General features: G+C 39.2%; 1 protein-coding gene across 1 annotated transcript in view; it reads right to left on the reverse strand.

The window, feature by feature from the left end:
- The window catches only part of ELMOD1 (ELMO domain containing 1), a gene marked incomplete at both ends in the record, with an annotated part of 76,306 nt that extends 61,580 nt beyond the window's left edge, over positions 1 to 14,726 (reverse strand). The window contains one exon of the mRNA XM_082843909.1: positions 14,710 to 14,726. Within this exon, the coding sequence (XP_082700035.1) occupies positions 14,710 to 14,726 (17 nt within the window). The remainder of the gene's footprint in view (positions 1 to 14,709) is intronic.
- Between the last annotated feature and the right edge of the window lie 1,707 nt (positions 14,727 to 16,433).

Here is a 16,433-nt window from a genome sequence, read left to right on the forward strand (position 1 = left end):
TGCAGAATTATTACTCCTTGCCCTCTTATCCCTCCAATTACCACAAACATTAAGATATAATGAATACACACAAGTTATAACAATAAAAAGAATTAAAAACAAAAATTAAAGCCAAAAGCAATAATCAACTAAGGAGAAACAATGATTGAGTTTTGGGACTTCTCTGGTGGTCCAGTGGTAGAGAATCCGCCTTCCAATGCAAGGGATGCGGGTTCAATCCCTGGTCAGGGAACTAAGATCCCACATGCTGCTGGGCAACTAAGCCACGTGCCACAACTACTGAGCTCGCGCACCACAATGGAATGCTGCAACTAAGACCCGATGCAGCCAAAAAAATAATAATAATAAATAAATAAATATTTTTAAAAAATGATTGAGTTTCCTGTCAATATTTTGAAACCAATGGTCAATGAAAATCCTCAAGTTTCTTTCTTGATGTGTAATTTATTATGCTAGCTTCAGTTTCACACAAATTATCAATGTTAAGTAATATTTGTAAAACAAATGTATCAAGTTAAAAGAGAAAAATTTGTATCAGAACATATAACTGATAGGGATATGCCAGTTCCATTACCCTTGGTGCTGCTCTGTGTGAAATTAGAGTGGTAGATTTTGCACTATATCAGTTTTAAATCATCAAATACAAATTAATTTAAAAATATAATCTCTATTAAACATAGTGTTGCACCTATTCAATTTAACAAAAACTAACAGAAACAAATGTTACTATTTCTCCTAAAATGCCTGGTTTTGAGCCCACTCAAGTTTTTCTAAAAGAAAAACACTGAAGAAGAAATTCAGTAGTACAAGTCTTGGGACAAACTTCATCACTACCACCTCCCCTATTACAAAAGGAGCTCCTGACTTCTAAGTTTCAGCTAACACTAAAGCTCTCTGTTAACACGATTCTACAGCTTAAAAACACCACGTTTAGGGCTTCCCTGGTGGTGCAGTGGTTGAGAGTCCGCCTGCCAATGCAGGGGACACGGGTTCGTGCCCCGGTCTGGGAAGATTCCACATGCTGCAGAGCATCTGGACCCGTGAGCCATGGCCGCTGAGCCTGCGCTTCTGGAGCCTGTGCTCCGCAACAGGAGAGGCCACAACAGCGACAGGCCCACGTACCACAAAAAAAATAAAAATGAAACACCACGTTTACACTCAAGGGGGATTTATAGATACCAACTTTTCATGAGTGTGTAAACAGATATGTTAATGTCATGGCAACCAAAAATGTATCGAGTTAAATACTTTGCTGGTAAATGACCTAGTGATTTTTCAAATACTATCTTTTTACACATCTGAGATAAACAGGCTGAGGAGTATACTGTATAATAAAACAAATGTTAATGCCTGTAAATGGTTTAATATTGACCTTCTGAGAGGTTTTCACAATTCTAAGATTGAATTGTGAAACACCAGTAGCTATACCAAACCATAGTGAATCCCACCCAAAATGACCTAGATGCTCCAGAAATAAAAATGCAATGAAAACCGTGGGAAAAAGAAAATCTTAAATTGCAGCCACTGAAAGAATTAAATCACATCCTAAAAGAAGTAAACCCACTAATTATTTTCTTAGAGAAAATAGCCAGAACAAGGGACCAGAATAGGCAATATAGGTAGGCCACCATCTTGCAGGAAAGAAACGCAATATTCTAGAAAGTGTGTCTTATTTTCTAACTTTCAGGACCAAATTAACTTTATTTTGTCATATTTTAATATAATGTAAAATTTCTCTGAGAATTTTATTTATAGAATTGTGAATGACAGTCAATACTCTTGAAAATAATTATAACTATAGGTCCAGCTAAATGGTTTTCAAAACAAAACATGATCACTCTAAAACACACAAACATATATGGTACCCTATACAGCAAAATCTTCAGGGAACCCAAAAATTAATGCAGAGCCAGAAGGGAGTGGCAGGACATACTGAAATTGATGAAGGAGAAAAACCTGCAACCAATATTACTCTACCCAGCAAGAATCTCATTCAGATTCGATGGAGAAATTAAAACCTTTACAAACAAGCAAAAGCTGAGAGAGTTCAGCACCACCAAACCAGCTTTACAACAAATGCTAAAGGAACTTCTCTAGACAAGAAACACAAGAGAAGGAAAAGACCTATAATAACGAACCCAAAACAATTTAGAAAATGGGAATAGGAACATACATATCGATAATTACCTTAAATGTAAATGGACTAAATGCTCCCACCAAAAAGACACAGATTGGCTGAATGGATACAAAAAGAGGACCCTTATATATGCTGTCTACAAGAGTCCCACTTCATACCTAGAGACACATACAGACTGAAAATAAGGGGATGGAAAAAGATATTCCATGCAAATGGAAACCAAAAGAAAGCTGGAGTAGCAATTCTCATATCAGACAAAATAGACTTTAAAATAAAGACTATTAGAAGAGACAAAGAAGGACACTACATAATGATTAAGGGATCGATCCAAGAAGATAAAACAATTGTAAATATTTATGCACCCAACATAGGAACACCTCAATACATAAGGCAAATACTAACAGCCATAAAAGGGGAAATCGACAGTAACACATTCATAGTAGCGTACTTGAACACCCCACTTTCACCAATGGACAGATCATCCAAAATGAAAATAAATAAGGAAACACAAGTTTTAAATGATACATTAAACAAGATGGACTTAATTGATATTTATAGGACACTCCATCCAAAAACAACAGAATACACATTTTTTTCAAGTGCTCATGGAACATTCTCCAGGATAGATCATATCTTGGGTCACAAATCAAGCCTTGGTAAATATAAGAAAATTGAAATTGTATTAAGTATCTTTTCCGACCACAACGCCATGAGACTAGATATCAATTACAGGAAAAGATCTGTAAAAAATACAAACACATGGAGGCTAAACAATACACTACTTAATAATGAAGTGATCACTGAAGAAATCAAAGAGGAAATAAAAAAATACCTAGAAACAAATGAAAATGGGGACACAACGACCCAAAACCTACGGGATGCAGCAAAAGCAGTTCTAAGGGGGAAGTTTATAGCATTACAAGCCCACCTTAAGAAGCAGGAAACAGGGGGGAAGGCGGAAGATGGCGGAAGAGTAAGACGCGGAGATCACCTTCCTCCCCACAGATACACCAGAAATACATATACACGTGGAACAACTCCTACAGAACACCTACTGAAGGCTGGCAGAAGACCTCAGACCTCCCAAAAGGCAAGAAACTCCCCACGTACATGGGTAGGGCAAAAGAAAAAACAGAGACAAAAGAATAGGGACGGAACCCGCACCAGTGGGAGGGAGCTGTGAAGGAGGAAAAGTTACCACACACTAGGAAGCCCCTTCGCGGGCGGAGACTGCGGGAGGCGGAGGGGGGAGCTTCGAAGCTGCGGAGGACTGCACAGCAACGGGTGCGGAGGGCAAAGCGGGGAGATTCCCGCACAGAGGATCGGTGCCGACCGGCACTCACCAGCCCGAGAGGCTTGTCTGCTCACCCGCCGGGGCGGGCGGGGCTGCGAGCTGAGGCCGGAGCGCAGGGAGAGGACTGGGGTTGGCGGCTTGAACATAGCCTGAAGGGGTTAGTGCACCACAGCTAGCCGGGAGGGAGTCCGGGGAAAAAGCCTGCACCTGCCGAAGAGGCAGGAGACTTTTCCTTCCCTCTTTGTTTCCTGGGGCGTGAGGAGAGGGGTTTAAGAACGCTGCTGAAAGGAACTCCAGAGACGGGCGCGAGCCGCGGCTGAAAGCGCGGAATCCAGAGACGGGCGCGAGCCGCGGCTGAAAGCGCGGAATCCAGAGACGGGCGCGAGCCGCGGCTGAAAGCGCGGAATCCAGAGACGGGCGGGAGACGTTAAGGCTGCTGCTGCTGCCGCCACCGAGGGGCCTGTGTGCGAGCACAGGTCACTCTCCACACCCCTCTTCCGCGGAGCCTGTGCAGCCCGCCACTGCCAGGTTCCCGGGATCCAGGGACAACTTCCCCGGGACAGCGCACAGCGCGCCTCAGGCTGGTGCAAAGTCACGCTGGCCTTTGCCACCGCAGGCCCGCCCCGCACTCTGTGCCCCTCCGTCCCCGCTGGCCTGAGTGCGCCAGAGCCCCCAATCAGCGGCTCTTTTAACCCCATCCTGTCTGAGCAAAAAACAGACGCCCTCCAGCGATCTACACGCAGTGGCAGGGCCAAATCCAAAGCTGAGCCCTGAGAGCTGTGAGAACAAAGAAGAGAAAGGGAAATCTCTCCCAGCAGCCTCAGAAGCAGCGGATTAAAGCTCCACAATCAACTTGATATACCCTGCATCTATGGAATACCTGAATAGACAACCAATCATCCCAAATTAAGGAAGTGGACTTTAGGAGCAAGATCTATGATTTTTTCCCCTTTCCTCTTTTTGTGAATGTGTATGTGTATGCTTCTGTGTGAGATCTTGTCTGTATAGTCTTGCTTCCACCATTTGTCCTAGAGTTCTATCCGTCCATGTTTTTTTTTAATTTTTTTTCTTAATAATTAATTTTAATAACAATATTATACTTTACCTTCGTTCTTTCTTTCTTTCTTTCCGTCCTTCCTTCCCTCCTTTAGACAACGAATCATCCCAAATTGAGGAGGTGGTCTCTGACAGCAAGATTTAGGATTTTTCCCCATTTACCTCTTTTAGTGAGGGTGTATGTATACGCTTCTGTGTAAGATTTTGTCTGTATAGCTTTGCTGCCAACATTTGTCCTAAGGTTCTTTCCGTCCCTTTTTTTTTTTTTAAATAAGAATTTTTTAATTCAATAACTTTATTATACTTTATTTTATTTTTACTGTATCTTCTTTCTTTCTGTCTTTTTTCCTTCTTTCCCTCCTTCCTTCCTTCCTCCCTCCCTCCCTCCCTCCTTTCTTTCCTTCTTGCCTTCTTTCCTTCTTTGCTTCTTTCTTTCTTTCTTCCTTCCTTCCTACCCTCCTTTCCTTCTTTCTTTCCTCATACTTCTACTAATTCCCTCTACTTTTTCTCCCTTTTATCCTGAACCGTGTGGATGAAAAGCTTTTGGTGCTCCAGCCAGGAGGCAGGGCTCTGCCTCTGAGGTAGGAGAGCCAACTTCAGGACACTGATCAACAAGAGACCTCCCAGCTCCACATAATATCAAACGGCGAAAATCTCCCAGAGACCTCCATCTTAACACCAGCACCCAGCTTCACTCAACGACCAGCAAGCCACAGTGCTGGAAAACCTATGCCAAACAACTAGCAAAACAGGAACACAACCCCACCCATTAGCAGAGAGGCTGCCTAAAATCATAATAAGGCCACAGACACCCCCAAACACACCACCAGACGTGAACCTGCCCACTAGAGAGACAAGATCCAGCCTCATCCACCACAACACAGGCACTAGTCCCGTCCACCAAGAAGCCTACACAACCCACTGAACCAACCTTAGCCACTGGAGACAGACATCAAAAACAGGAGGAACTACGAACCTGCAGCCTGCAAAAAGGAGACCCCAAACACAGTAAGATAAGCAAAATGAGAAGACAGAAAAACACACAGCAGATAAAGGAGCAAGATAAAAATGCACCAGACCTAACAAATGAAGAGGAAATAGGCAGTCTACCTGAAAGAGAATTCAGAATAATGATAGTAAGGTTGATCCAAAATCTTGGAGATAGAATGGACAATAGATTGGACAAAATGCAAGAATCAGTTAACAAGGACCTAGAAGAACTAAAGATGAAACAAGCAATGATGAACAACACAATAAATGAAATTAAAAGTACTCTAGATGGGATCAATAGCAGAATAACTGAGGCAGAAGAACGGATAAGTGACCTGGAAGATAAAATAGTGGAAATAACTACTGCAGAGCAGAATAAAGAAAAAAGAATGAAAAGAACTGAGGACAGTCTCAGAGACCTCTGGGACAACATTAAACGCACCAACATTCGAATTATAGGGGTTCCAGAAGAAGAAGAGAAAAAGAAAGGGACTGAGAAAATATTTGAAGAGATTATAGTTGAAAACTTCCCTAACATGGGAAAGGAAATAGTTAATCAAGTCCAGGAAGCACAGAGAGTCCCATACAAGATAAATACAAGGAGAAATACGCCAAGACACATATTAATCAAACTGTCAAAAATTAAATACAAAGAAAGCATATTAAAAGCAGCAAGGGAAAAACAACAAATAACACATAAGGGAATCCCCATAAGGTTAACAGCTGATCTCTCAGCAGAAACCCTACAAGCCAGAAGGGAGTGGCAGGACATACTGAAAGTGATGAAGGAGAAAAACATGCAGCCAAGACTACTCTACCCAGCAAGGATCTCATTCAGATTAGATGGAGAAATTAAAACCTTTACAGACAAGCAAAAGCTGAGAGAGTTCAGCACCACCAAACCAGCTTTACAACAAATGCTAAAAGATCTTCTCTAGACAAGAAACACAAGAGAAGGAAAAGACCTATAATAACGAACCCAAAACAATTTAGAAAATGGGAATAGGAACATACATATCGATAATTACCTTAAATGTAAATGGACTAAATGCTCCCACCAAAAGACACAGATTAGCTGAATGGATACAAAAACAAGACCCTTATATATGCTGTCTACAAGAGACCCACTTCAGACCTAGAGACACATACAGACTGAAAGTAAGGGGATGGAAAAAGATATTCCATGCAAATGGAAGCCAAAAGAAAGCTGGAGTAGCAATTCTCATATCAGACAAAATAGACTTTAAAATAAGGACTATTAAAAGAGACAAAGAAGGACACTACATAATGATCAAGGGATCGATCCAAGAAGAAGATATAACAATTGTAAATATTTATGCACCCAACATAGGAGCACCTCAATACATAAGGCAAATACTAACAGCCATAAAAGGGGAAATCGACAGTAACACATTCATAGTAGGGGACTTAAACACCCCACTTTCACCCATGGACAGATCATCCAAAATGAAAATAAATAAGGAAACACAAGCTTTAAATGATACATTAAACAAGATGGACTTAATTGATATTTATAGGACACTCCATCCAAAAACAACAGAATACACATTTTTCTCAAGTGCTCATGGAACATTCTCCAGGATAGATCATATCTTAGGTCACAAATCAAGCCTTGGTAAATTTAAGAAAATCGAAATTGTATCAAGTATCTTTTCTGACCACAACGCCATGAGACTAGATATCAATTACAGGAAAAGATCTGTAAAAAATACAAACACATGGAGGCTAAACAATACACTACTTAATAATGAAGATATCACTGAAGAAATCAAAGAGGAAATCAAAAAATACCTAGAAACAAATGACAATGGAGACACAACGACCCAAAACCTGTGGGATGCAGCAAAAGCAGTTCTAAGGGGGAAGTTTATAGCAATACAAGCCCACCTTAAGAAGCAGGAAACATCTCGAATAAACAACCTAACCTTGCACCTCAAGCAATTAGAGAAAGAAGAACAAAAAAACCCCAACGCTAGCAGAAGGAAAGAAATCATAAAAATCAGATCAGAAATAAATGAAAAAGAAATGAAGGAAACAATAGCAAAGATCAATAAAACTAAAAGCTGGTTCTTTGAGAAGATAAACAAAATAGATAAACCACTAGCCAGACTCATCAAGAAAAAAAGGGAGAAGACTCAAATCAATAGAATTAGAAATGAAAAAGGAGAAGTAACAACTGACACTGCAGAGATAAAAGAGATCATGAGAGATTACTACAAGCAGCTCTATGCCAATAAAATGGACAATCTGGAAGAAATGGACAAATTCTTAGAAATGCACAACCTGCCAAGACTGAATCAGGAAGAAATAGAAAATATGAACAGACCAATCATAAGCACTGAAATTGAAACTGTGATTAAAAACCTTCCAACAAAGAAAAGCCCAGGACCAGATGGCTTTACAGGCGAATTCTATCAAACATTTAGAGAAGAGCTAACACCTATCCTTCTCAAACTCTTCCAAAATATAGCAGAGGGAGGAACACTCCCGAACTCCTTCTACGAGGCCACCATCACCTTGATACCAAAACCAGACAAGGATGTCACAAAGAAAGAAAACTACAGGCCAATATCACTGATGAACATAGATGCAAAAATCCTCAACAAAATACTAGCAAACAGAATCCAACAGCACATTAAAAGGATCATACACCATGATCAAGTGGGGTTTATTCCAGGAATGCAAGGATTCTTCAATATACGCAAATCTATCAATGTGATAAACCATATTAACAAATTGAAGGAGAAAAACCATTTGATCATCTCAATAGATGCAGAGAAAGATTTTGACAAAATTCAACACCATTTATGATAAAAATCCTGCAGAAAGTAGGCATAGAGGGAACTTTCCTCAACATAATAAAGGCCATATATGACAAGCCCACAGCCAACATCATCCTCAATGGTGAAAAACTGAAAGCATTTCCACTAAGATCAGGAACAAGACAAGGTTGCCCACTCTCACCACTATTATTCAACATTGTTTTGGAAGTTTTAGCCACAGCAATCAGAGAAGAAAAGGAAATAAAAGGAATCCAAATCGGAAAAGAAGAAGTAAAGCTGTCACTGTTTGCAGATGACATGATCCTATATATAGAGAACCCTAAAGATGCTACCAGAAAACTACTAGAGCTAATCAATGAATTTGGTAAAGTGGCAGGATACAAAATTAATGCACAGAAATCTCTGGCATTCCTATATACTAATGATGAAAACTCTGAAAGTGAAATCAAGAAAACACTCCCATTTACCATTGCAACAAAAAGAATAAAATATCTAGGAATAAACCTACCTAAGGAGACAAAAGACCTGTATGCAGAAAATTATAAGACACTGATGAAAGAAATTAAAGATGATACAAATAGATGGAGAGATATACCATGTTCTTGGATTGGAAGAATCAACATTGTGAAAATGACTCTACTACCCAAAGCAATCTATAGATTCAATGCAATCCCTATCAAACTACCACTGGCATTTTTCACAGAACTAGAACAAAAAATTTTGCAATTTGTATGGAAACACAAAAGACCCCGAATAGCCAAAGCAATCTTGAGAACGAAAGAAGGAACTGGAGGAATCAGGCTCCCTGACTTCAGACTATACTACAAAGCTACAGTTATCAAGATGGTATGGTACTGGCACAAAAACAGAAAGATAGATCAATGGAACAGGATAGAAAGCCCAGAGATAAACCCATGCACATATGGACACCTTATCTTTGATAAAGGTGGCAGTAATGTACAATGGAGAAAGGACAGCCTCTTCAATAAGTGGTGCTGGGAAAACTGGACAGGTACATGTAAAAGTATGAGATTAGATCACTCCCTAACACCATACACAAAAATAAGCTCAAAATGGATTAAAGACCTAAATGTAAGGCCAGAAACTATCAAACTCTTAGAGGAAAACATAGGCAGAACACTCTATGACATAAATCACAGCAAGATCCTTTTTGACCCACCTCCTAGAGTAATGGAAATAAAAACAAAAATAAACAAATGGGACCTAATGAAACTTCAAAGCTTTTGCACAGCAAAGGAAACCATAAACAGGACCAAAAGACAACCCTCAGAATGGGAGAAAATATTTGCAAATGAAGCAACCAACAAAGGATTAATCTCCAAAATTTACAAGCAGCTCATGCAGCTCAATAACAAGAAAACAAACAACCCAATCCCAAAATGGGCAGAAGACCTAAATAGACATTTCTCCAAAGAAGATATACAGACTGCCAACAAACACATGAAAGAATGCTCAACATCATTAATCATTAGAGAAATGCAAATCAAAACTACAATGAGATATCGTCTCACACCAGTCAGAATGGCCATCATCAAAAAATCTAGAAACAATAAATGCTGGAGAGGGTGTGGAGAAAAGGGAACACTCTTGCACTGCTGGTGGGAATGTGAATTGGTTCAGCCACTATGGAGAACAGTATGGAGGTTCCTTAAAAAACTACAAATAGAACTACCATATGACCCAGCAATCCCACTGCTGGGCATATACCCTGAGAAAACCAAAATTCAAAAAGAGTCATGTACCAAAATGTTCACTGCAGCTCTATTTACAATAGCCCGGAGATGGAAACAACCTAAGTGCCCGTCATCGGATGAATGGATAAAGAAGATGTGGCACATATATACAATGGAATATTACTCAGCCATAAAAAGAAACGAAATTGAGCTATTTGTAATGAGGTGGATAGACCTAGAGTCTGTCATACAGAGTGAAGTAAGTCAGAAAGAAAAAGACAAATACCGTATGCTAACACATATATATGGAATTTAAGAAAAAAAAATGTCATGAAGAACCTAGGAGTAAAGCAGGAATAAAGACGCAGACCTCCTAGAGAACGGACTTGAGGTTATGGGGAGGGGGAAGGGTGAGCTGTGACAGGGCGAGAGCGAGTCATGGGCATATACACACTAACAAATGTAGTAAGGTAGATAGCTAGTGGGAAGCAGCCGCATGACACAGGGATATTGGCTCGGTGCTTTGTGACAGCCTGGAGGGGTGGGATAGGGAGGGTGGGAGGAAGGGAGACGCAAGAGGGAAGAGATATGGGAACATATGTTTATGTATGACTGATTCACTTTGTTATAAAGCAGAAACTAACACACCATTGTAAAGCAATTATACCCCAATAAAGATGTTAAAAAAAAAAAAAGAAGCAGGAAACATCTCGAATAAACAACCTAACCTTGCACCTCAAGCAATTAGAGAATGAAGAACAAAAAAACCTCAAAGCTAGCAGAAGGAAAGAAATCATAAAAATCAGATCAGAAATAAATGAAAAAGAAATGAAGGAAACAATAGCAAAGATCAATAAAACTAAAAGCTTGTTCTTTGAGAAGATAAACAAAATGGATAAACCATTAGCCAGACTCATCAAGTAAAAAAGGGAGAACATTCAAATCAATAGAATTAGAAATGAAAAAGGAGAAGTAACAACTGACACTACAGAAATAAAAAAGATCATGAGAGATTACTACAAGCAACTATATGCCAATAAAATGGACAATCTTACTAGAAGCAACTCTATGCCAATAAAATGGACAATCTGCAGGAAATGGACAAATTTTTAGAAATGCACAACCTGCCAAGTCTGATTCAGGAATAGAAAATATGAACAGACCAATCACAAGCACTGAAATTGAAACTGTGATTAAAAATCTTCCAACAAACAAAAGTCCAGGACCAGATGGCTTCACAGGTGAATTCTATCAAACATTTAGAGAAGAGCTAACACCTATCCTTCTCAAACTCTTCCAAAATATAGCAGAGGGAGGAACACTCCCAAATTCATTCTACAAGGCCACCATCACCTTGATACCAAAACCAGACAAGGATGTCACAAAGAAAGAAAACTACAGGCCAATATCACTGATGAACATAGATGCAAAAATCCTCAACAAAATACTAGCAAACAGAATCCAACAGCACATTAAAAGGATCATACACCATGATCAAGTGGGGTTTATTCCAGGAATGCAAGGATTCTTCAATATACACAAATCTATCAATGTGATAAACCATATTAACAAATTGAAGGAGAAAAACCATTTGATCATCTCAATAGATGCAGAGAAAGATTTTGACAAAATTCAACACCATTTATGATAAAAACCCGGCAGAAAGTAGGCATAGAGGGAACTTTCCTCAACATAATAAAGGCCATATATGACAAGCCCACAGCCAACATCATCCTCAATGGTGAAAAACTGAAAGCATTTCCACTAAGATCAGGAAAAAGACAAGGTAGCCCACTCTCACCACTCTTATTCAACATAGTTTTGGAAGTTTTAGCCACAGCAATCAGAGAAGAAAAGGAAATAAAAGGAATCCAAATCGGAAAAGAAGAAGTAAAGCTGTCACTGTTTGCAACTGACATGATACTATACATAGAGAATCCTAAAGATGCTACCAGAAAACTACTAGAGCTAATCAATGAATTTGGTAAAGTGGCAGGATACAAAATTAATGTACAGAAATCTCTGGCATTCCAATATACTAATGATGAAAAATCTGAAAGTGAAATCAAGAAAACACTCCCATTTACCACTGCAACAAAAAGAATAAAATATCTAGGAATAAACCTACCTAAGGAGACAAAAGACCTGTATGCAGAAAATTATAAGACACTGATGAAAGAAATTAAAGCTGATACAAATAGATGGAGAGATATACCATGTTCTCGGATTGGAAGAATCAACATTGTGAAAATGACTCTACTACCCAAAGCAACCTATAGATTCAATGCAATCCCTATCAAACTACCACTGGCATTTTTCACAGAACTAGAACAAAAAATTTCACAATTTGTATGGAAACACAAAAGACCCTGAATAGCCAAAGCAATCTTGAGAACAAAAAACGGAGCTGGAGGAATCAGGCTCCCTGACTTCAGACTATACTACAAAGCTACAGTAATCAAGACAGTATGGTACTGGCACAAAAACAGAAAGATAGATCAATGGAACAGGATAGAAAGCCCAGAGATAAACCCACGCACATATGGACACCTTATCTTTGATAAAGGTGGCAGGGATGTACAGTGGAGAAAGGACAGCCTCTTCAATAAGTGGTGCTGGGAAAACTGGACAGGTACATGTAAAAGTATGAGATTAGATCACTCCCTAACACCATACACAAAAATAAGCTCAAAATGGATTAAAGACCTAAATGTAAGGCCAGAAACTATCAAACTCTTAGAGGAAAACATAGGCAGAACACTCTATGACATAAATCACAGCAAGATCCTTTTTGACCCACCTCCTGGAGTAATGGAAATAAAAACAGAAATAAACAAATGGGACCTAATGAAACTTCAAACTTTTGCACAGCAAAGGAAACCTTAAACAGGACCAAAAGACAACCCTCAGAATGGGAGAAAATATTTGCAAATGAAGCAACTGACAAAGGATTAATTTCCAAAATTTACAAGCAGCTCATGCGGCTCAATAACAAAAAAGCAAACAACCCAATCCAAAAATGGGCAGAAGACCTAAATAGACATTTCTCCAAAGAAGATATACAGACTGCCAACAAACACATGAAAGAATGCTCAACATCATTAATCATTAGAGAAATGCAAATCAAAACTACAATGAGATATCGTCTCACACCAGTCAGAATGGCCATCATCAAAAAATCTAGAAACAATAAATGCTGGAGAGGGTGTGGAGAAAAGGAACAATGTTGCACTGCTGGTGGGAATGTGAATTGGTTCAGCCACTATGGAGAACAGTATGGAGGTTCCTTAAAAAACTACAAATAGAACTACCATATGACCCAGCAATCCCACTACTGGGCATATACCCTGAGAAAACCAAAATTCAAAAAGAGTCATGTACCAAAATGTTCATTGCAGCTCTATTTACAATAGCCCGGAGATGGAAACAACCTAAGTACCCATCATCGGATGAATGGATAAAGAAGATGTGGCACATATATACAATGGAATATTACTCAGCCATAAAAAGAAACGAAATTGAGCTATTTGTAATGAGGTGGATAGACCTAGAGTCTGTCATACAGAGTGAAGTAAGTCAGAAAGAGAAAGACAAATACCGTATGCTAACACATATATATGGAATTTAAGAAAAAAAAAAGTCATGAAGAACCTAGGGGTAAGACAGGAATAAAGACACAGACCTACTGGAGAACAGACTTGAGGATATGGGGAGGGGGAACAGTGAGCTGTGACAGGGCGAGAGAGAGGCATGGACATATATACACTAACAAACGTAAGGTAGATAGCTAGTGGGAAGCAGCCGCATGGCAGAGGGATATCGGCTGGGTGCTTTCTGACCGCCTGGAGGGGTGGGATATGGAGGGTGGGAGGGAGGAAGACGCAAGAGGGAAGAGATATGGGAACATATGTATATGTATAACTGATTCACTTTGTTATAAAGCAGAAACTAACACACCATTGTAAAGCAATTATACCCCAATAAAGATGTTAAAAAAAATTAATGCAGATTTAAGAGGTATCACTGAGGCAGGAAAAGCTAAAGCTTAGAACATATTTTTCACCAAAAAAGAACATTTGAAAATGCCTGTATGGGTTGGCCAGCCAACCAAAATCTACTTTTTTTTTTTTTTTTTTTTTTTTTTTTTTTGCGGTACGCGGGCCTCTCACTGCTGTGGCCTCTCCCGTTGCGGAGCACAGGCTCCGGACGCGCAGGCTCAACGGCCATGGCTCACGGGCCCAGCCTCTCCGCGGCATGTGGGATCTTCCCGGACCGGGGCACGAACCCGTGTCCCCTGCATCCGCAGGCGGACTCTCAACCACTGCGCCACTAGGGAAGCCCCAAAATCTACTTTTAAAATTACTTTTTTTAGGAAAATGATTCTACACAAATTATATTGATTCCTTGACTACTAACGCCTCAAACCTGAACCTTGGGGCTTTAGAAACACAAGGCATCAAAGCGTGTCTGCCCCATGGTTTTGTGCCTATATTCTTTTATAATCTCTTGTAATCTCCTACTTGTAAGTGCTCTCTCTTAGCATCAGTATGGGTATAGAGTTGGCAGAGAAACCTTATGTCCAAATTGTTCTTAGCCAAAATACAATGTTATTTTATGCAGTCCTAGAGACTGCATAACTGGTTATAGGATCACAAATGGTGAACAGAAATATACTAATTGTTAAGGAAGTTTCTCTATTTCAGAGTGCTTATCCAGGAAACCATAAATACTTACCTCAGGAAGTGCTTCATTGTGCCTGTTTTGATTATCCAGGTGTTATACAAATGGTTCTCAAGTAATTGCTTCCAAATTTGCCTTTGTCAAAGTAAATGTAAGCTGTGGAAGAAATTAGATATATTTACTGTTAATGGAGCTGGAAATCCCAACCCCCAAATTTCTGCTTACCTTAGTAAGCAGATAAGGTGCTATGCACCCAGAACTTTACCAGCTGAACTGCCCACACTGCAATACAATTCAATGGATGGCAATTATAGCTAAAGCCTTTCACTTTATAATTACACAATTAGTCTCTTATTTTAAGTCACTTGCTGGAGAAATTGTTTGTTTCACGAGCAATCCCTTCAATAGTAAACTTTGCCTCTATTTTGGATACTGTTCCTATATTTTGAAGAACAGTATTTGTATGAAAGATATAAATGAAGAACCATTAAATTAACTATTCTGATTTCCAGATAGCAAATGTTCTTAAATCTGGCAGCCTCAACCTTCCAGAAGTACAACTCAAAAAATAACTAAAAGCAACTGGTAATGTCTCTAAGCTAAAAAATATCTGATAAAGAGCAAGTACTCCAAACAAATGAATGATATGCCCCCGGCCCCATTTTTGGGGGCTCTGTGAATGAAACAGTGAAATTATATAATTGTTTAGCACATTTCAGTTTACAATATACTTTCACAAAATCCACTATATCAAGTTATTGGTCTTCCAACAAGGAAGGACACCAGAAGCTGCCTACAAAGCAGCAAATTAGTATGAGATGTGAAGAAACAGACTAGAGAAGAGAGAGTGGCTGGAAGAAATAGCAGAATGAAGTTACCTCATGAGAGAGAGACAAACGGAATGCTAGCTACAACAACAAGGTAAGGTTCTAAATGTGTGGACAAATGGCTTATGGCAGAGACACAATTACCCACTAGAACAGCCCAGGGAATACGGAAACTCGGCCTAAACAAAAGCCAGTCTTTTCACTTTTTTAAAAAATTGAGGTATAGATGACTTACAATATTACATAAGGTTCAGATGTACAACATAGTGATTCACAATTTTTAAAGGTTGTACTCCATTTATACTTATTGTAAAATATTGGATATATTCCTTGTTCTATACAATATATCCTTGTAGCTTATTTATTATATATATAGTAGTTTGTAACTCTTAATCCCCTACTTGTCTCTTGCCCCTCCCCCATCCCTCACCCCACTGGTAACCACTAGCTTGTTCTCTACATCTGTGAGTCTCTTTTTGCTATACTTACGAGTTTTTTTTTTAGCTTCCATATATAAGTGATATCATGCATTATGTTATTCTCTGACTTATTTCGCTTAGCATAATACCCTTCAAGTCCATCCATGTTGTTGCAAATAGCAAAATCTTGTTCTTTTTTATGGCTGAGTAGTATTCCATTGTGTATATATACCACATCCTTTTTACCCACTCATCTGTTGATGGACACTTTAGTTGCTTCCATATCTTGGCAACTGTAAATAATGCTGCTATGATATTGGGGTGCATGTATCTTTTAATGTTTTCATTTTTGGGGGGAAACATACCCAGGAGTGGAATTGCTGGCTCATATGGTAGTAATATTTTTATTTTTTTGAGAAAGTGCTATACTGTTTTCCAAACTGGCTACACCAATTTACATTCCCAACAGTGGACAAGATTTACTTTTTTTCCACACTCTCACAAGCATTTATTGTTTGTCAACTTTTTGATG

This window comes from Leucopleurus acutus, assembly GCF_964270905.1.
Source record: "Leucopleurus acutus genome assembly, chromosome: 8".
Classification (NCBI taxonomy): domain Eukaryota; kingdom Metazoa; phylum Chordata; class Mammalia; order Artiodactyla; family Delphinidae; genus Leucopleurus; species Leucopleurus acutus.